Raw genomic sequence first — 23,300 nt, 5'->3', positions numbered from 1 at the left:
AGGATGACAGATGATCAGAATAAAGTACTTAAAAAAAAAGTAAGAGACCTATAAAAAGACAAATCACTGTAAAATTTCACAGTGAATGAAACTGAGAATGAAAAGTAGATTTTATAAGCTTTGAGAGAGAAAGAACAGGAAACATGTAAAAGGAACAAAAATACGTTTAAATTTATCAGGGATGCTATCAAGTAAAAATGAATCAAGTATAATGCTTTTATAATTCTGATGGAAAAAGGTTCTGACTTGTAATTTAATCTATCATATCAGGATAAAAGAAAAACATTTCACAGAAGAATTTTTACTTCACATGAACCCTTTCCTCAGGAAACCAAGGAAGGATGTGCTTCAGCAAATACAAAGGGGCATGAGTTTTGTTTTTTTTTTTAATTTTGGAGATCCATGAAAGGATCTAAATGCTAAATAAAATATAACTAATATAGTTTCACAACTCTGGAGTATTTCTTTAAGCACCAAGAACCATCTCCTTGAAACGTAATGAAAGAAGATAATGTCCCACTTTCCATTAGTCTGGGAGAATATGGGATGAATTTCAACTGTTTTGTGACTCCAAATTGCAAATCCTACCTCCTGTCATAAAGATGCCACAAATTTTAACAATTTTCTCTTGAAAGCATGAATGTAATGGGTTGTATTCCTCTTAAGAGTAAAATTCATCTAATACATCTAATCCCATACATCTAATCCCAGCTCCATGAGAGGCTAAGGCAGGAAGATCAGTAGTTCAAAGCCCGCCTGTGCAGCTCAGTCAGATCCTGTCTCAAAAGACCTTTACTCGCATGTATGAATCCCTAGGTACCACCAACAAAGGGCAGGTGGGGTGGGTAAGATTTCTTTGTATTCACAAATCTGATCTTTTTTTATTTTTTATTTTTGGTGGTGGTTGTTGTTTTTGGTACCGGAGATTGAATTAGAGGTGCTTAACCTCAGGCCGCATCCCCAGCAACTATTTTAATTTAATTTTGAGACAAGTGTCTCACTAGGTTGCTTACAGTCTTACTAAGTTGCTGACTGGCTTTGAACCTGCAATCCTTCTGTCTCAGCCACTCCCCTTCATCCCCCTAGCTGCTGGGATTATAGCAATGTGCCACCAAACTGGGCTACAAATCTCTTCAGCTTGGCTGCTTTGGTCACATGCTGGTTTAATGTTATGTATATAACTTTTTTCTTTCTCTTCTACCTTTGTTAAGAAGTTTTCTAGGTTAGGAAAAGGTTTTTTTGGTTTAATTATTTCCCAAACACAGAAGACAGACAAAGGAAGTCCCCTGGATGAAAATGGAAGAAGAGTACAGAAAGAAAACTGTCAAAGCATAGAAACATTTACTCCAGACTAGTCCTTATCACATGCTCAAAGGGAACCGTCTCCAAGGATATGAAGCCAATGGACTATCTGTGTACCTAAAATGTATTTCCCTCTCCCCTCCCAGTTCTGGGGATTGAATCCAGAGGTACTTCTTTTATTATTATTATTATTGACAGAATCTTGCTAAGTTACTGAGGTTGTCCTTGAGCTTGCAATCCTCCTCACTCAAGTCTCCTGGGTTGCTGAGACTACAGGTGTGTGTCCCAAGCCTGGCTACATCTAAATATCTTGAAAAGAAACTAGACAATTGTAAAAGACAATTTCAGAGTTTATGGTTTAATCTGTAATAAGCTTAGGAAACAACAACAACAAAAAAGTACAGTAACAACACAGTAGTAACACTGACTAGAATTTATATTACTATTATATAGTAAATACTAAATATTGATCAAACCAGAATATAACTTCACTAAAGAAAGAGGAAACAAGAGAGATACTTATTTTAAAGGAGGTGACAATAAGACAGTATGTCCTAATCTTCCATAGCCATTAAGTAGAGATAACACCTAAAACTGAAGAATCAAGGACCAATATAAAATTTACTTAGAAATATGGTAATAATCAGAAGAATCAAGCAAGAAAGCTGAAAGAGGTTCTCTGAGAAGTAAATCATGGTTAAAGTAGAAAGGGAGGGGAGACCTTTGGGGTTTTTTCCCCCTCAGTACTGGGAAAATACTGACTGGGTTTTTAATTTTAATTTTGATACAAGGTCTTGCTAAATTGCCCAGGCTGGCCTTGAACTTGTGATTCTCCTGCCTCAGCCTTTTGAATCCTTAGGATTGTAGACATGTGCCACCATGCCCATTGACTTATTGACTTAACTTGATTCTTTAAGGCATATACATGAATAATTTATTTAAAAAATTAAATAACTCTGAAAACAAGGAACCCACCCATTTAATAGTCATCCTCTCTTGAAGATAAATTCACACTATCATGTCACCAAGACATTTTTAAATGTCCAAAATCTTAACTATCACTATGTGTGTATATATGAGGAAGACTTCATAAATAAGAGTATCCTACCATAGATAAAGTGAAGTTATAAAAGACAAGAGGTATATATGAATGCATTAATATTATCATTTGTGGGCTGTGGTTGTGGCTTGGTGGTACAGTGCTTGCCTAGCATGTGTGAGGCACTGGGTTCAATCCTTAGCACAACATAAAAATAAATAAAATATTGTGTCCATCTACAACTAAAAAAAAAAAAATCTTTTAAAGATGTTTTAAATATTATTCATTTGTAATTAGATACCTTTACTGTTTTATTATTTAAAAATACATGTTTATTGAAATCTTCCAGTGCTATTTAATATTCAAATGAATATAATATGTCAAAAAGACAAAAAAAAAATGACCTTTTGCAACTTGAAGGAACATAAAACAACAAAAAATTCATTCTGATTTTCTTTTATAAGTAGATATTGCTTTTCAAGAATTTCACCAAGGCATATTCTAGATATAGCTCTATTTCACTAGTGTATGAGCTTCTGGAAGGCAAATGTCCTTTTTATTCATTTCTATTATTTTAGCTACCAGGTACCTAGAATATAATACATGTTCAAATAACTAAAAGTGAAACGTTCCACCACAAGGGGAAAAATACATAGAGACAATAAAAGGAAGTATACATGAAAAGATGGCACAGGCCTGGGGTTGTAAGCTTAGAGGTAGAGTACTTGCCTAGCATGCATAAGGCTTTATTTAGGTTTGAGCCCTAGCATCATAAAAATAAAACAAGAAATGGGTACAAAAAGAGAATTTTGGCAGCTAATGCAAAAAGAAATAATTGATATTATTATTATTATGTTTTATAAATAAACAACTGCTTAGAATCACAAGTTATCCTCTTAAGACTCTTTTTTCAGGAATTTCTTACTAAGCATCTCAAAAAAAGGTAATAGGAAATAATGAACATATTCAATGACATCAAGTGACATACTATTAAGAGCTACTTTTTTGATATAGGGCAATTATATCATTCAAAAGGGCTATTAAGTACAGGCAAATTTTAAGGAGGGACAGGAAATATCAATTTCACTGCTTAAAACACCAAAATAAATTACAATCCCATCAAGTTTGAATGGCATAACTTCTAAATAAACAAGAACTAAAAAAAAAATTGCCAGGAAGACATATCATACTTGCAAAAGGAAATGGATTAAGACCTAAATTTATATATGACATTGCAGTCTCAGAAGAGAGTTTGGGCCAAATAAGTCACCAAACGTCAGAAAATTCACCAAACATTTTAAATGACAACATTGAAATTAACCTCACAGAAATAATTTAAGCTTAGAAAAAGAATGAATGGTTAGCAAATATAAAAAGACGAATAAATCAACATTTTAAATTACCTTGCTTCAAGAACTGGCTGAATATCAGTTATTAGTTGGCTGGTATGACCAAATTCATCCTGAAATTCCAAAGGGATGTTGAATGGAACTCCAACACGAAAAGGAGGATCCAGAAGACCAAAAGAAAATTTCTCTGGCTTGCCCTCTTTAACAAAAATAAAGATTAAAAAAGAAAGAAAGAAGGTAAATTCATAGGTCAGAAAATTCACTAGAGGTAAGAAACAGACATTCATATATGGGAAGTTAGACTATGACAAAGATGGCATTTTAAATCTGTGTAAATTTTAACTACTATTAACAATCCATATGGGAAAGTAAAATTAGAACTTTGTCACACAACATATATAAAAGTAAAAGTAGAGGTAGAAATAGATGTTTATCTCAGAAACTAGAATATGATGAAGAATGTTTTTAAGTTTAATCCCAAGAAAAAATTTCTAAGGCAAAAAACACAATATACTGAACAGCTATAAAAGGATTTGATGAGTTTAACAGAGAAGCTGATTATGAGAGATTATTTGTAAAGCATGCAATGAAGAATTAAAATTCAGAATACATTTAAAATCTCCTATAAATCAGCTATTCTCTCTCTCTCTCTTTTTTTTCCTTGTGCTGGGGACCTAACCTAGGGCCTCATGGTAAACTTGTGTTCTACCACTGATACCTTAACACAGCTATTCTAAAAGCGTGGTCTCTAGTAGTTTTCACCATTCCTAGGATACATTAGAAATGCAAATGCTACAGCCTACCACCAAACATGTTGAAGCAAAAACTGAGGGTGAGGGCACAACATAATGTTTTAATAAGCACTCTAAGTGGTTCAGATACAAACTCATATGTGAGAATCACAGCTCTAAACTATTAAAATGGGCAATGCAAATAAATAAGCTTTCAGGTGATATACAATGTCCAATAAAGGCTAGAAGAGGTACACAAACTCAAAATTAGAGAAATCAGGGCTGGGGTTGTAGTTCAGTGGCAAAGCGTTTTGACAAGTAGCATGTGTGAGGTGCTAGGTTCGATCCTTAGCACCACATAAAAGTAAAAAAAATAAAGGCATTTTGTCCATCTACAACTACAAAAAGAAAAAAAAAATTAGAGAAATCACCTGACCCCCCAATTTGTCTAAATAAATACATAGGGATTTGACAAATAAGTAGGTGGGAAAAAAATTCTTATCATCTGTTGATTGGTGCGATCTACATAGCCTTTTGAGAATTTGTTGTACCTAGAGAAATTCTAGCGTATGTACATAAAACAGAATAACTTTTATAGCCAAAAAACTGGAAACAACCTAAATGGATCATCAATAGGAAACTGCTAAAACTACAGGAAATCTATACTTTAAAATATGTTTCACTGTATTAAAAGAACATAGTATATTTCTATGTACAAAAAATGAATGATCTTTTAAAAAAAAGAAAATTCTGCAGGTGATCCTTCTAATTAAAGAAAACAAGGTGATCACAGGCTCTTAAATCAGTCCTGTCCAAAACCCCTTAATGACACTTTGGACTTGTTTGTTTTGGGTAGAGGGGCACTAGGGATCAAATCCTGGGTACTTCACCACAGAGCTAAATCCCCAGGCGTTTCTTATTTTTTTGAGACAGGGTCTCACAAAGTTGCTGAGGCTGGGCTTGAACTCATGATCTTCCTGTCTGAGGCTTGCAAATCATTGGGATTATAAACATATGCCACTGCACATGGCTTAGACTTTTTGTTTTAAGGGAACTAAATTTACAAAAACATCACATAAGAAAAAAGATAATAGTGGGTTGGGGTTGGGATTGTGGCTCAGTGGCAGAGCATTAGCCTCACACATGTGAGGCACTGGGTTCCATCCTCAGCACCACATAAAAATAAAATAAACAAAATAAAGATATTGTGTCCATGTATAACTAAAAAAAAAATTTTTTTTTAAAAGACAACAGTAATGAAATTTGAAAGCTGAAGAACATACGGGCAAATGTAACTGTCTCACCAGAAAAATCTAAGAAAATAAATTTCTCAGATGACAATAAAGTTGAGACTCAATTGAAGTCACACTCCAGGACACCCAAAAGTCTTAGAAATGGTTGTATAAATCTGTTGTGAAATTGGAATAAATTTGGAAGATTTGTTGAAGTCTGCTGAAGACACAGTATCTCAAATGCCCCATCTCTAAAAGTAAGGGCCAAATATTTTCCTCATCCTGGTAAAAGATGATTTGTTCTCTGAAGAAGGAAAAGGGCAAGTCTAAGGCATGAGGGACAAAGCACTAATAAAAGTGTCATAGTTAATAGAAAAATCAACTGAAAGATTATTTATTAAATTTGAGATACCCCTGCCAACAGTCTTCTGCACTTGGCTCCCAAAATGCTAGCAACCAGATTGTTACTTTCCCAGGAAGAAGCTGGAAGGTTCCACTCTGAGGAAACTGACCAGAGAGAAGACCTAAAAATCCTTATAATTTCCCCCAACAAAATACATGTTTCCTAAATACCCCATTCTTAAATGTGAGCAAATGACTAATTATATAAAAGAGCATTTCATATAACAGAGCAAACAGGCAAAAAGCAACATGGAGAAAACAAGTATTAAAGATAAGTTATACTCTGTGTATGTATAATTTGCCAAAATACATTCTATTATTATGAATAACTAAAAAGAATAAAAATAAAAAAGATTGGGGCTGGGATGGTGGCTCAGTGTAGAGCACTTGCCTCACATGTGAGGCACTGGGTTCAATTCTCAGCGCGGCATATAAATAAATGAATAAAATAAAGGTCCATCAACAACTACAGAATTATAAATAAATAAATAAATAAATAAGATTAAAGAAAAGTTCCTAATGTTATTGATAGCTTCAGAGAAGTAATAAAAGTAGTGAATCCATCAAATAGTAAGAGAATGCTTGGAAAAAGAGATAACCAGATAATAAGGAAAGTTAGAAACTAAAAAATAACAGCAAAGAAAAAACTCAATTAAAAGTGTAGAATATCAGGGGTGGGGTTGTGGCTCAGTGGTAGAGTGCTTGCCTGGCATGTGTGGGGCACTGGATTTGATTCTCAGCACCACATACCAATAAATAAAATAAAGGTCCATCAACAATTTTAAAAAAAAGTGTAAAATATCAAGGCAATCTCAAATAAAGTAGAAAAATAAAACCAAGAGATGAAAAATAAAAAAAAAGAAAATTAGTATATCTGCCAGGCGATTCACCATCTTAATATTAGATTTTTTGGGGGGGGTGGTAGGTACTGGGGATTGAGCTAAGGGGCAGTCAGCCACTGAGCCACATCCCCAGCCCTAATCTGTATTTTGTTTAGAGTTAGGGTCTCAATGAGTTTCTTAGTGCCTTGCTGTTGCTGAGGCTGCCTTTGAACCTGAGATCCTTCTGTCTCAGCCTCCTGAGCCACAGGGATTACAAGTGTGCACAATATTAGATATTATAGAAAGAAAGGAGAGTAGGAAATCAAATAGTTTAAGAAAAATCCCTAGAAAATAAAACAGGAGTTTCATGACTAAAAGGGATATGAGGAATATAGCAAGTGGATGAAAACAAATTCATATCAAGTCATACATTTATTCCTCAAATACCTAAGGTCATGCAAAAGGTCACAAGTCAAAACAGCTTTACATTTTTACATTTTATCAGTAACAATTCAAAGTAAAAAATGACATTTTTAAAATTAAAAATATGATAAGTAGAATTATAAAACCATTTAAAAATCAAGATGGCTACTCAACTGTCCAACAACTTTTATTTGATTATCTTATCTTCCCTTGATTTAAAAATTACATATTAGTGTTTTCCTTACCTTTAACAGAGAATTTAATTGCTTTAGATGGTAGTGGTCTTCCTGCATAGGTATCTGCATTACTTTCATTAAGTACAACTTGCAATTTCAATGTGTAATTTCCCAACTTTTGAATATTTTCTGAATAAGAAGAAATTAAAAATCTAGTCAACATAATACATAACTGTAACTATATCTACCTACACACACACACACACACACACACACACACACACACACTTTTCCTTTTAAGACAAGAGTTCGCCATGTTGCCTAGGCTAGTCTCAAACTAAAGTGATCCTAAAGTGATCCTCCCACCTCATCCTCCAGAGTAGCTGTCACCACAGGTGTGTGCCATCACGGCTAGTATCCTCCCCTTCCACCCTCAGTGGCACTAGAGATTAAACTTAGGGCCTTACACATGCTAGACAAAAAAAAGTGTAAAATATCAAGGCAATCTTGATACTGAGCTACATTCTTAGTGCCTGATACATATTTTTAACATTCGGAATAAGAACTCACCCATTTTTTTAAACCAGTAAGGCCATTTTCCTCCATGTTGACTAATATGAGAAATGATTTCTTTATTTCCACTTGAAGCTTAATAAAAGAAAAAAAATATTGTCTTGAGAAATTGAGAATATGAGATATCACAAAAGCATCAAATGCAGTTATCTCTACTTGAAGTACATTTTATGTTTATTTATTTTTAAAATTTATTTATTTTTTATTCCAATTTGTTATATATGACAGTAGAATGCCTTAAAGTAGATTTTAAAAATGATTCTGGAGCTTCAAAAGACCTCACACAATGCAAGGGAACATTCATTTAGCTCATTAATATCTTTATTTCAAATCTTTAATTTATTTTGTATAATATTTTATTTCATTTGTAAATAAAATTGACTGGTACAAAGAAAACAACTTTCCTTAAAAATTTTTCTCCAAAATTAAAATGGCATAGTTTATTGATAAAACTTATCTCTAAGATCTATTATTCAGAGAAAAAAGCAAGGAAAATGTATTGCTAAGAATTATAAAAGAAAAGCAGAAAAGCTAGGCCAAAAACAAATAAAATGGCTTATATGAAGAGAAAAGAGGAAAACAGAATAGAGTGGTGACATGATTCTCTGAAATAGTCCTTGTTACTTCTTGTCCATTTTGGAATTAGATAAAAAGGATTGGGAATGTAGTTCCAAAGTAGAGATACCCTGGACTCTATTCCCAGTACTGAGGGGAAAAATTAAAATAAGGCAGTTTATAAACAAAATCAAACTGTGCATGAAGTAGGTGACATGACTACATGAATTCAGAATGCCTTTTTTTTTTTTTTTTGACTATTTACAAAGAAAAATATTTTAAGGAAAAAGAAATCAAATTTAATTCAATAGTCTTTAAGGGACTGGGGTTGTGGCTCAGCAGGAGACTGCTTGGCTAGTACATATGAGACACTGGGTTCAATCCTCAGCACCACATAAAAATAAATAAAATAAAGGTATTGTGTCCAACAATTAAAAAAATATTTAAAACCAACCAAACAAAAAAAGAATCAAGATGTTGGAGCCATGAATATAAGTTCCAGGGTAGAGCTCAGTGGTAGCTCCCAGCCCTTATTATTTTTTAATATTGAGACATGTTTCTCTCACTTCAACCTCTGCAGTAGATGGGATTATAGGCTTGAGCCACTGTGCCTGGTCTAATTCTGCTTTGGAATATTCAATATTAAAAACTTTACATAAATTCCAAAATGAACAATAAATAACAAGGATTATTTTAGAGAAGTCATACCAACCCTCTATTCTGTTTTCTTCCTCCCTCTTTAGTTAGTCATTTATTAGTTTTTGGATTAGCTTTTCTGTTTTTCTTTTATAATTCTAAGCAATATATAGGCCTTACAATGCCAAGGCCTAGGTTTAATCCCTAATACTGGGGTAAAAGAAAAAAAAAAAAAAAAAACTCAAAAAGATTTTCAACCTAAAAGAAGGGAAATACAAGTATAAAAGAAAAGTAGTTAAGTAAAAACCTAAAATATCAGTATGTATTTAGTTTTTCTTTTCTTTTTTTAGAAACAGTCATTTCGAGCTATCAATTGAAAAAGCAAGAAGCCATTTCATACCACCATTCCCAATTGAAAGGAACTATGAGTAGAGGCTAAACTGGGGCGAGGGTCAAGCACATATATAAGATTATTCTAGGATATTTTAAGCCAGGAAACATGAAAACTTATATCAAAGACTAAAAGGATCATATTGAGTGTCCACAAGTCAACATGAAGGTATAATGTGGAGAGCAGTGACTTGAATCATGATCTCTGACTGCCTCATAGCTGCATTTGTATTGGGAACTTCCTGTGCAAATGTGCAGATCAAGATTTCCCAGTTGCTATGGTGACACCCAGTAAGGTCACAGAGTTATATCAGTCTGGACCTTGAGTTCAGACACCAGCTCCCAGGGATAGAGAATTCTGAGCATAATAAGATAACCCTAATGTCTCTCCAGTGCTGCCTCCTTTGCTCTGCCTCCTTTGCAGAAACTTTCCCACAAAGAACCTTTTGATGATTAAAAGCTATAAAAATGTGCTAATAAGCTAGGTCTGGGTCACTGTTCCTCCATCAAAGGACAGTGTCCCTCCAGCTTTCTCTCTACATGTGTTTGTCTTTCTCAATCCCCCATAACCTCTCACTGATTTCTGAATTAACAGTCATGGCAGGGCAGCTGGCCATGGCAGTATAATACACCCAAATGAATCACATTAAATATATAAAAACTCTAAGTATACAAGAATACCTAAAATAAATTCTCAAAGGGCATTACTGTAGAGCACTAATTCTGTACTCTAAAAATCTGGAATAAAACAAAACAAGAACCAGACATGGTGGCATATACCTGTTATCCCAATCCCAAATACCTGGTAAATTGTAGGCCTGCCTGGGCAACATTAATAATACCCTGTCGTGGGGCTGGAGTTGTGGCTCAGTGGTAGAGCAATCGCCTATCACGGGCAAGGTCCTGGGTTCAATCCTCAGCACCACATAAAAATAAATAAATTAATTAAAGGTATTATATCCAACTACAACTAAAAAATAAATAATAAATAAAATAATATAATTGTAATTTTGTGGGTTAGTCTCTGTGTCCTCTATTCTGAACCATTGGTCCACTAGTCTATTTTGGTGCCAATTTCATGATGTTTTTGTTACTATTGCTCAGTAGTATAGTTTAAGGTCTGGTATAGTGATGCCACCTGCTTCACTCTTCCTGCTACGGATTGCTTTAGCTATTCTGGATCTCTTATTTTTCCAGATGAATTTCATACTGCCTTTTCTATTTCTATAAGGAATGCCATTGGGATTTTGATAGAAATTGCATTAAATCTGTATAGTGCTTTTGGAAGTATGGTCATTTTGATAATATTAATTCTGCCTATCTAAGAGCAAGGTAGACCTTATCATCATCTAAGGTCTTCTTTGACTTTTTTCTTTAGGGGTCTGTATTTTCATTATATAGATCAATTATCTTATATTAGACAAAGATGCTAAAAACATGCATTGGAGAAAAGATAGCCTCTTCAACAAATGGTGCTGGAAAAACTGGAAATCCATAAGCAACAAATGAAATTAAACCCCTATAAACCCCTATATAAACCACTCAAAACGGATCAAGGACTTAGGAATAAAACCAGAGACACTGCTTCTAACAGAAGAAAAAGTAGGCCCTAATCTCCATCATGTGGGATTAGGCCCCAAATTCCTTAATAAGACTCCTGTGGCCCAAGAATTAAAATCCAGAATCAATAAATGGGATGGACTCAAACTAAAAAGTTTCTTCTTAGCAAAAGAAACAATCTGTGAGATGAATAGAAAGCCTACACTTTTGTTTTGTCAATTTTTTTTTTAATATTTTATTTTTTAGTTATCGGCAGACACAACATCTTTGTTTTGTTTTGTTTGTATGTGGTGCTGAGGATCGAACCCGGGCTGCACGCATACCATGCGAGCGCGCTACCACTTGAGCCACATCCCCAGCCCAAAAGCCTACACTTTTGGAAGCAAATTTTTACCCCTCACACATCAGATAGAGCACTAACCTCTAGGGTATATAAAGAACTCAAAAAGCTAAGCACCAAAAAAACCCAAATAACCCAATCAATAAATGGGCCAAGGACCTGAAAAGACACTTCTCAGAAGAGGATATATAAAAAATGTTCATCATCACTAGCAATTAGAGAAATGCAAATCAAAACTAATCTAAGATTTCATCTCACTCCAGTCAGAATGGCAGATATTATGAAGATAAACAACAGTAAGTGTTGGCGAGGATTGGAGAAAAAAGTACACTCATACATTGTTGGTGGGACTACAAATTGGTGCAGCCAATATGGAAAGCAGTATGGAGATTTCTTGGAAAATTAGGAATGGAACCACCATTTGACTCAGCTATCCCTCTCCTCGGTCTATACCCAAAGGACCTAAAAAACAGCATACTACAAGGACACAGCCACATCAATATTTACAGTAGCACAATTCACAACAGCTAAACTGTGGAACCAATCTAGATGCCTTCAATAGATGAATGGAAAAAAAACATGTGGCATATATTACACAATGGAATATTACTCAGCAATAAAAAGAGAATAAAATCATGGCATTTGCAGGTAAATGGATGGAGTTAGAGAAGATAACGCTAAGTGAAGTTAGCCAATCCCAAAAAAACAAATGCCAAATGTTTTCTTTGATATTAGGAGGCTGATCCATAATGGGATAGGGAGAGGGAACATGGGAGGAATAGACGAACTCTAGATAGCGGAGAGGGATTGGAGGGGAAGTGAGGAGTTATGGGGTTATAAATGATGGTGGAATGTGATGATCATTATTATCCAAAGTATATGTATGAAGATAATAATAATAATAGTATTAATAATACCCTGTCTCAAACTTTAAAAAAAGGAGGGGTAGTGGGAGGATATAATTCAGTGAACACTCCTGGGTTCCATCCCCAACACTGGAGGTATCCTCTCCAAAAATAAACTAAGGCTTTATGCTCCCTTTTCCTGAAAATGCTATTTTTCAGAATAACCAAATTAACCTCACTGATAAAGGAAACTTCTTCACATACAAACTCTAGAAAATAAATTAGGAAGAATCGGAATGCCAAAATTATCATTTCACATAACCAATAAAATAAAAGCAAAAAAAATGGATAAAATATTGACAATTTAGATATTATGTACCTGCAATGTAATACTATAATGTAATACTATAATAAACAGATTACTTATGAAGTACTGATTTCTTGCTTTAGGGGTAAAAAAAAAAAAGTGAACTTAAATCTAATCAAGTTGTTAGGACTAACTTCCAGTTTGCAGGAAATAGAATATTGGACCAAGTTAAATGATACCTGTAATAATCTCATACAGAAATATATATAGTAATCCTAGGACACCCTCTACATACCTTCTGCACCCTGCAGATACCAAAATTTGCAGATGTGCAAGTCTCTAAAAAATGATGTAATATTTGCATATAACTTAAGCATAAACTCCCATATATTTTAAACCATCTCTAGATTACTTTTGACATCTAATACAATGTAAATACTATGTAAATACTGTTATACTACATTGTTCAGAGAATGACAAGAAAAAAAGTCTGCACATATTCAGTACAGAAGCAATTTTTTTACCAAGTATTTTCAATCTTTACTTGGTAGAACTAGCAGATGTGGAACCCCTGGATATGGAGGAATTTGAAGAGCTGGGTATATTTGGTTTTACTTGGAATTTTGAATACTGTGAGAGAAGCATTTCTTGTTATTTATTACAAAGTCCCTTTACAACCACATTTGAGTTTGTTGATGAAGTAACTTTTGGAAACCACCCAAGGATGAAGGGCAGGTTGCCAGAGGAATGTACCATGTGATAGAAGACTGAACTTCCATATACAACTCCAACCTCAGGGGAGAGGAGAGAAGAGCTGGATATTGAATTAAATCACCGAATGTCAATAAATTAATCTATCACTATCTACTATAATGACATCCCCATAAGAAACTCCATAAGGAAGAAGTTTTGAGGGCTTCTGGGTTGTGACCTTATCAAGGTGTTAGAAGGGTCCCCTAAAAGCTACAAGTACCTCCTCCACACCTTGTCCTATGCATCAATTTGGCTCTTCCCGAGTTGTATCCTTTATAATAGACTAGTAAGCATAGTAAGCATAAGTATTTGTTTCTCTGAATTCTGTGAACCATGCTAGGAAATTATCAAATCTAGAGAGGAGGTCTTGGGAAAGTATGGATTTGGAACAGACTTCTTAATTGGGTGGCATAGTTGAGGTCTGTGCTAACTCTGGGCAGATAGTGCTAGAATTACATTAAACTCCAGGACACCCCAACAGTGTCTGGTAAGAAATGAAAAACTGGCTGGTGTGAAAAAACATACATGACATATTGGTGTAATAAGTTTTCTATCTGAGTAGAAGAAAAGCTTATTTTCCTCTTAAAACATTCCAATTAAATAATGAGAAATAAATAAAACACTACATAAGTTCTGTTATAAAATCATTGGCAAGGTAAAAAGGAGGGGGCTCTCCTGTGGAAAAGAGACTTAATACATAACTAAACATAATACATATATGTGCCTGATATCCCCCAAAACAACTATAAAATGTTATCAGTTTAGCAAATTGGGGAATATTGAGCTGGACTGGGTATCATATGGTAATAACTGAATTATAATTACATAAGAAAGAGTCCATAAGAGAAACGTACTTGTGATTCAACAACCATCAAAAAAGAATGGATGAAGCAAATGAAGCCAAATATTTGATAATTTTGTTGAACTAGGTTAATCAGTGTATAAGGGCTTGTTCCTACATGTGCTTCATGAATAACAAAAAATTTTAAAAATGGTGCAAAAACTTTTTAATTTTAAATAAGTTATAAATTGGTCATAGAAATTAGTAAATCAATATAAAATATCTATAAAAGGATTCAGCAACTTTCTGATTTTCAATGTATTTATTCAATAAATATGCATTAATTATCTCCTATATACTAGGCACTAGAAAAACATGAAGAAAACAACATGCTTACTTTTGTGGAGTTTTAAATCTTTTTTCTTTTTGAAATAGGGTCTCACCCTGTTGCCTAAGTTGGTCTCAAACCTCTAAACTCAAGCATTACCTAGCTTGGTCTTGAATTTCTACACTCAAGTGCTCCTCCTGCCTCAGCATCTTGAGTGACGGGGATTACATAGGCATGTACCACTGGGCCTGGTTTTGCATTTTTACCTTTTTTTTTTTTTTTTTTTAGTTTGAAGACACTTTATTAAACAATTGTGGGTGTTGCTGCCTATCTTTTAAAAATGAAAAATGCATTTCAATAAAACAAATATACACTGAAGCGGTTTTCCTTTATATGAATGATGAGCTGTGCATTAATATTTAAGAGCAAAGTATGTCACCACCAAACTTCAGATATCTTAGGATATTCTAGACACACTTAAGATCACCAAGCTCTGTCAGTACCCTTGGGAATGGTGATCAGCCTATCTATGTTTGTTTCTTGAGCTTCTGTCTTAGAGCTTTTTGTCATTTTCCAATGTTTGCTGAATGGTGTAGATGGTATGAGAAGAATGTGATGCTGTTTCTGTCTCAATTCCAGCTTATCTTCAGTGCTTTCTTTAGTCTGTGAAAGGTGTGCTCTAATTCTTTCCTCAGAGCCTCTGGTTCCTTTAGTGTCTTGTGCCTGTCTGGATGATGCTGGATCATTTTTGCCAAAGCATCATGCTCTGGGCAATTTTTTTATATTTGTTTGGCTTGAAGAACCTGCTTTTTCTGCTCAGCATTTTTTCATGTGCTCCAGCAATGCTGCCTTCTGTTTCCTTGTAAAATTTTTTTCCTAATTTTCCATTACTCTGAAATTCGTGTCATATACCTACAGGGTTCTACCCACATTGAGATGGTTGGTTCTGGCTGTGTCCTCCTTCTTGGGGTCTAGAATTGTAAAGTTAATGAAACTTTTGCTTGCAGACTAATTCTAAAGTCATCTCCGGCACTATCTGCATCACACAGGAGACGATTCCATATACCTTTGCTGTCAGTCATGGCACCCATGGTGTACCCCGTTCTCCCCTTCCACAGGCCTCTGCATCCTTGGCTTGTTGTCCCTTTCCTCCGTCCTGAATCAGTAATGGCCAGTCGGTTTCCGCTCATGCTTTCAATTGTTCCTTAGTTTTTTGTTTTTTTCTTTAATTATTGTCTCTCTCTCACTTTTTCACTTGTGTTCTTTTTTCGAGATGGTGTCTCACAGTGTTGCCCAGGTATGAACTCCTGGGCTAAGCCATCCTGTCGCCTACATCTTTGAGCAGCTGGGTCTAGAGGTGCATACCACCAAGTCTTCTCCTCTTTTGCTTTCCAGGGTCCACAGGAATAATCCAGGATACAATCCCCGTTTTAAGGACAGCTGATTAGCAACCTTAAACCCATCTCCAAATTAATTTTGACATGTAAAATAACATAGTTACAGGTGTGGGGACTGCAGCAGAGATGTTTGTATTCAGCTAATGACTGGAGCATCAGACAATTCACGGGATGAATCCAGTCTAGCAAGCCTGTCCTTCTAATCCTCTGGCCTCCCCCTCCACTTCACACTAGGGAAGCTCTGGTGTCTCTATCTCACTGACTTCAGGCCACCAGTGAGGCCAGTTCTTAAGTTTTCTGCAACTGTAACTCCAGTGACTCAGAAGGTTCTGGCAGGATCACAAGTTCGATGCCAGCCTCAGCAACTTAGCAAGACCCAAGATCTGAGAAGGCATGGACCAGGCAGCAGATGTGAGATCAACCCATCTTGAGGAATGGTCACCAGGGCCAGGTCTCCTTTTGGCCTGTCTGCCACAGCTGATTTTGGTAGTGGAATGTTGAAGCAGTCAGACCACACAAATTATGAAGGCAGAGATTCCCGGTTCCCGAATTTTTATCTTTTAAGGCAAGGAGGTCAGCAAACTACTATATTGTGCATGGCTGCTTTCAATTTACATTGATAATTTAAATAGTTATGACAAAGACCTATGCCCCTCAAAGCCTTTTAAAAATTACTGCCTGATCCTTTAAAAATAGTTGACTACCCTGTACTAGGGGGCAGACATATTTAAGAAATAACTAAATTTGATCCAGAGGTGGGAAAACTTGGCTTCTACAGGAACCAAAAGAAAGCAATTGTATTTAGTAGTATGGTGAATGAGAATGAAATGTAAGTTGAGAAGGAGGGAGAAATGGTCATATCACATGTGGGGTCTTGTACTGTTAGGACTGATATTATCCTCAGCCACTAAAAGTGAAGTAATACAAAACGAGAGTGACATAAGCAGATTACAATTTTAAAAGATCATTTTGAGGTACAAAGAGGTAAATAAGTTGGATCAAGAGTGTAGCGGGGTCTTCAGTGAAGTAGGTACTAAATGGTTAGGATAAACCATCATGATGATTTGGACAAACATATATTTTAATATCAGTTTGGTGGTAGATTGGTTACAGGGGATTAAAAAATGAATGGAAACACTAGTCCTGCTCAAACTCCACCAAAAGATTAAGAGGAAAGAAACACCTCCTAATTTCTTTAATAAAATGAGCATTACTTGATATTGAAGCTAGACAAAGACATCAAAAGAAAACTACAGATCCATAACGCTAATGCATACTGATGCAAAAGTTCAACAAAATACTAGCAAATCAAGTTCAGCATGGTTTTATTTATTTTGCAGAAGTATTTTAAAAGGACTACATGATATACAAGTGGGATTTATTGCTGGAAAACAATGATAATTCAACAAAACAAAGTCTGGACTGAAGCAGAAAAAACATTTGATGAAATCAAAGGACTAAATACTTTTCCTCCAAGATTCAGAATAAAATAGGCAAACCTGCTTTCATCACATCTACTCAACATATTATTGTAAGTTCTACCCAAAGCAATTAAACATGAAAAAAACATGAATAGAAAGCATGAATTTGGGAGGGGAAAAAAAAGAAAAGTATTTCTGTTCATAGATAACATGATCTTATTTATAGGCAGAAAACCCTAAAACAAAAACACCAAGGGGGGACCCAACATGGTGGCCGGTGAGGAGGCAGCACTTTTAATACCTCCACAGTAACGGGATCAAAGAGACCCATTAATACACCTACATGCTACCTGCTGAGAAACTTCTAGCAAAATTCCGCTGAAAGGAGACCTGCCGGGAATTAGTAAGTGTATTGGAAGTGCCAGTTTGTCTCGGCCACGAGGCGCAGGGGCCCAGTCCCGCCAGCAGCCGCCGAAAGGCCGCAGCTAGCCCGGCGGCGATCATTCAAACAGCCGCTGCCTGCCCAAGCCCCCGCCAGCCCGGCTCTGTAAACCGCCCCCGGCGGTTCGGCGCTGCAAACGACCCCCCCTCAGGTGAACAGCTCCTGCCCCCCCGGCTCTGCAAACAGCCCCGCCCGCACAGCGAACGGGATACCACCTTGGCAGAGAACTGACGTCACCTGTGGAGGAGATAACTTCATTGAAACCAGCGCGACAGGTGTGTAATCCCCTAGCCATCTCTCTCCACACAGCGGGGAAACCTTAAGAGCCCCTCCCAGCTCTCCTGTGAGCTCCATAGCCAGACCGAGGGAATCAGGAGTGGCACGGGGACTCGCGGCGTGGAACTCCCGGCTACCGCTCCCACCAGTGCTGACAACTGAGGTCTCTTGCACCAGCTACCGGGGGCGTGGCTACTGGAGGGCAAGCAAATTCGCTGGGGGTTCTCAGCCCCAAGCTCTACAAACTTAGGGTCTGAGGGAGGCAAACAGGGAGAGTGTGCCCAGGCGTTCATGAAAACAGGGCTCCCAGGAGCAGCAGACCTGGAGTGTAGCCAGTATTGTGGTAAGCGTCACAGGTGAGCAGGGCCTGGCTTGAGGAAACACAAGAGAAGGCCCTAGGCACTCAGGATTGGAGACCTGCCCAGTCTGGGATGAAGAGCTGCTGCACAGTGAATGGTTCCCACCTATTGAGAGGAGAAGCTTGGCCCATGGGCACAGCTCCACCTACTGGAAGAGAAGTTAATCAAAATCTATGACTGCATTTATTATTATTTTTTTTCTTTTTCTTTCATTTTCATTTTTTTTGTTGGTATTGTTCTTCTTTAACTTTTTTAAATGTTTTTAATTTAAAAAATTTTTTTTAAATTTTATTATTATTAGTATTATTTCTTTAAATTTTAATTTTCATGTTTTTAATCTTTATTATTAAAACAATTTTTTTCTTTCTTTCTTTATTTTCTATTTTTTTTCTTTTGTCTTTTCATTTCTTTCAATTTTCTTATTCCCCCTTCCTTGAATTCTACCTGCCTACTCTCATTCTCTTTAGTGACTTCTTCCCTTCCCTTCTAATATACTTCCTCCCAAGCATCAAATAAATTTATAAGAACAAACAGTAACTCAGCAGTCAAATAGAACAAGAAGTAACATGAGCAGCATAAAAAAGCAAGGAAGAAAAGGAGGACAAACAATGAAGGACAGCCTAAATATTCAGGAGGATCTAGAGTCATTAGAAAAATGGTCATATAAAGATCTCAAGGAATACCTTAGACAGATGGAATGGAACCTTAAAGAGGATACGAGACAGCAAATCCAAACAGTGAAAGAACACATTGAAAGTGAATTACATAAACAGATAAAAGAAGAACTTAAGCATCTTTATAAAGAGATAGAGATTATAAAAAAAATCAAACAATAATTCTAGAAATGAAAGAAACGATAAACCAAATTAAAAACTCAATTGAGAGTATCGCTAACAGAATGGAGCAAGTAGAAGCCAGAACGTCAGATAATGAAGACAAAATATATCATCTTGAAAAGAGTCTAGCCAACTCAGAAAGGCTGGTAAAAAATCACGAGAAAAACATCCAAGAGATATGGGATAATATAAAAAAACCAAACTTACGAGTCATCGGGATAGAGGAAGGTACAGAGATTCAAACCAAGGGAATGAGTAACCTGCTGAATGAAATAATTACAGAAAACTTTCCAGAAATAAAAAAGGAAACGGATATACAATTTGTAGATGCATTCAGGTCACCGAGCACACAAAATCACAGTAGACCAATGCCAAGACACATTGTTATGAAGATATCCAATATACAGAACAAAGAGAAAATATTAAAAGCTACAAGAGAAAGGAGGCAGATTACATTCAGGGGTAAACCAATAAGGTTAACAACGGATTTTTCATCTCAGACGCTGAAAGCGAGAAGATCCTGGAACAACGTATTTCAAACACTGAAAGACAATGGATGCCAACAAAGAATTCTGTATCCAGCAAAATTAAGCTTCAGATATGACAACGAAATAAAAATCTTTCAAGATAAACAAAAGCTAAAAGAATTTACAGCCAGAAAACCAGCATTGCAAAGCATCTTGAGCAAAACACTACACGAGGAAGAAATGAAAAACAATAACCAAAACCATCAGTGGGAAGTGCCTCTGTAAACACAGAGGGCGGGGGGAAAGCTAATCATGGAGAAACAAACTAATTAAAAAAAAAAAAAAGAAGATAAATAATCAAACATGGCTGGAAGTACAAACCATATATCAATAGTAACTCTAAACGTTAATGGCTTAAACTCTCCAATAAAGCGACATAGGCTGGTAACATGGATTAAAAAAACAAATCCAACAATATGCTGCCTCCAGGAGACACATTTGATTGGAAAAGACATACACAGGCTGAAGGTGAAAGGTTGGGAAAAAATATACCACGCACACGGTCCTCGTAAGCAAGCAGGAGTGGCCATCCTCATATCGAATAAAATCGACTTCAAGATTAAGTTAATCAAAAGGGATAAGGAAGGACATTATATACTGTTAAAAGGAACCATTCACCAGCTAGACATAACAATTATCAATATTTATGCACCAAATAATGGGCTGCGACGTTCATAAAACAAATTCTCCTCAAGTTCAAGAATCAAATAGACCACAACACAATAATTATGGGTGACTTCAACACACCTCTCTCACCATTGGACAGATCCTCCAAACAAAAGTTGAATAAAGAAACTATAGAACTCAATATCACAATCAATAACCTTGACTTAACTGACATATATAGAATATATCAACCATCATCAAGTGGATATACTTTTTTCTCAGCAGTACATGGATCCTTCTCAAAAATAGACCATATATTATGCCGTAGGGCAACCCTCAGTAAATATAAAGGGGTGGAGATAATACCGTGCATTTTATCTGATCATAATGGAATGAAACTGGAAATCAATGATAAAAGAAGGAAGGAAAAATCCTACATCACATGGAAAATGAACAATATGTTACTGAATGATCAATGCGTTACAGAAGACATAAAGGAGGAAATCAAAAAATTCTTAGAGATAAATGAAAATACAGACAAAACATATCAGAATCTATGGGACACAATGAAAGAAGTTTTAAGAGGGAAATTCATCGCCAGGAGGTCATTCCTCAAAAAAAGGAAAAACCAACAAATAAATGAGCTCACACTTCATCTCAAAGCCCTAGAAAAGGAAGAGCAAAACAACAGCAAATGTAGCAGAAGGCAAGAAATGATTAAAATCAGAGCGGAAATCAACGAAATTGAAACAAAAGAAACTATTGAAAAAATTAACAAAACTAAAAGTTGGTTCTTCGAAAAAATAAATAAGATCGACAGACCCTTAGCCATGCTAACGAAGAGAAGAAGAGAGAGAACTCAAATTACTAACATACGGGATGAAAAAGGCAATATCACAACAGATGCTATAGAAATACAGAAGACAATTAGAAATTATTTTGAAAACCTATATTCCAATAAAATAGAAGATAGTGAAGACATCGATAAATTTCTTAAGTCATATGATTTGCCCAGACTGAGTCAGGAGGATACACACAATTTGAACAGACCAATATCAATGGATGAAATAGAAGAAGCAATCAAAAGACTACCAACCAAGAAAAGCCCAGGACCAGATGGGTATACAGCGGAGTTTTACAAAACCTTTAAAGAAGAATTATTACCAATACTTTTCAAGTTATTTCAGGAAATAGAAAAAGAGGGAGCTATGCCAAATTCATTCTATGAGGCCAACATCACCCTGATTCCGAAACCAGACAAAGACACCTCAAAGAAAGAAAACTACAGACCAATAACTCTGAAGAACCTAGATGCAAAAATCCTCAATAAAATTCTGGCGAATCGGATACAAAGGCACATCAAAAAAATTGTGCACCATGATCAAGTAGGATTCATACCTGGGATGCAAGGTTGGTTCAATATACGGAAATCAATAAATGTTATACACCACATCAATAGTCTTAAAGATAAGAACCATATGATCATCTCGATAGATGCAGAAAAAGCATTCGACAAAGTACAGCATCCCTTTATGTTCAAAACATTAGAAAAACTAGGAATAACAGGAACTTACCTCGACATAGTAAAAGGTATCTGTGCTAAGCCTCAGGCTAGCATCATTCTGAATGGAGAAAAATTAAAGGCATTCCCTCTAAAATCTGGAACAAGACAGGGATGCCCTCTATCACCACTTCTATTCAATATAGTTCTCGAAACACTGGCCAGAGCAATTAGACAGACGAAAGAAATTAAAGGCATAAAAATAGGAAAAGAAGAACTTAAATTATCACTATTTGCAGGTGACATGATTCAATACCTAGAAGACCCAAAAGGGTCTACAAAAAAACTACTAGAACTAATAAATGAATTCAGCAAAGTGGCAGGATATAAAATCAACACGCATAAATCAAAGGCATTTCTGTATATCAGCGACAAAACTTCTGAAACAGAAATGAGGAAAAACACTCCATTCACAATATCCTCAAAAAAAATAAAATACTTGGGAATCAACCTAACAAAAGAGGTGAAAGATCTATACAATGAAAACTACAGAGCCCTAAAAAGAGAAGAAGAAGAAGATCTTAGAAGATGGAAAAATATACCCTGTTCATGGATAGGCAGAACTAACATCATCAAAATGGCGATATTACCAAAAGTTCTTTATAGGTTTACTGCAATGCCAATCAAAATCCCAAAGGCACTTCTTGTAGAAATAGATAAAGCAATCATGAAATTCATATGGAAAAATAAAAGACCCAGAATAGCAAAAGCAATTCTAAGCAGGAAGTGTGAATCAGGCGGTATAGCGATACCAGATTTCAAACTATATTACAGAGCAATAGTAACAAAAGCAGCATGGTACTGGTACCAAAACAGGCAGGTGGACCAATGGTACAGAATAGAGGACACAGAGACTAATCCACAAAGCTACAACTATCTTATATTTGATAAAGGAGCTAAAAGCATGCAATGGAGAAAGGATAGCATCTTCAACAAATGGTGCTGGGAAAACTGGAAATTCATATGCAACAAAATAAAACTGAATCCCCTCCTCTCGCCATGCACAAAAGTTAACTCAAAGTGGATCAAGGAGCTTGATATCAAATCAGAGACTCTGCGTCTGATAGAAGAAAAAGTTGGCTCCGATCTACATATTGTGGGGTCGGGCTCCAAATTCCTTAATAGGACACCCATAGCACAAGAGTTAATAACAAGAATCAACAAATGGGACATAGTCAAACTAAAAAGTTTTTTCTCAGCAAGAGAAACAATAAGAGAGGTAAATAGGGAGCCTACATCCTAGGAACAAATATTTACTCCACACACTTCAGATAGAGCCCTAATATCCAGAGTATACAAAGAACTCAAAAAATTAGACAATAAGATAACAAA

General features: G+C 35.8%; 1 protein-coding gene and 1 pseudogene across 4 annotated transcripts in view; both read right to left on the bottom strand.

Annotated features, from left to right (window-relative positions):
• The window catches only part of Smchd1 (structural maintenance of chromosomes flexible hinge domain containing 1), a 155,170-nt gene that overhangs the window by 79,918 nt on the left and 51,952 nt on the right, over positions 1-23,300 (bottom strand). For all 4 annotated transcript variants that reach the window (XR_011704831.1, XM_027942894.3, XM_071602881.1 and 1 more), the window contains 3 exons: positions 8,046-8,123; positions 7,545-7,664; positions 3,745-3,889 (listed from right to left, as the gene is read on the bottom strand). Coding sequence is in view for 3 of the 4 variants with exons in the window: in XM_027942894.3 (XP_027798695.2) it covers positions 3,745-3,889; positions 7,545-7,664; positions 8,046-8,123 (343 nt within the window). In the remaining variant the exon portion in view is untranslated. The remainder of the gene's footprint in view (positions 1-3,744; positions 3,890-7,544; positions 7,665-8,045; positions 8,124-23,300) is intronic.
• Positions 15,097-15,634, bottom strand: LOC114098672 (THO complex subunit 7 homolog pseudogene; annotated as a pseudogene).

The sequence above is a fragment of the Marmota flaviventris genome, chromosome 16, assembly GCF_047511675.1.
Source record: "Marmota flaviventris isolate mMarFla1 chromosome 16, mMarFla1.hap1, whole genome shotgun sequence".
Classification (NCBI taxonomy): domain Eukaryota; kingdom Metazoa; phylum Chordata; class Mammalia; order Rodentia; family Sciuridae; genus Marmota; species Marmota flaviventris.
This window is presented reverse-complemented; position numbering and strand designations above follow the sequence as displayed.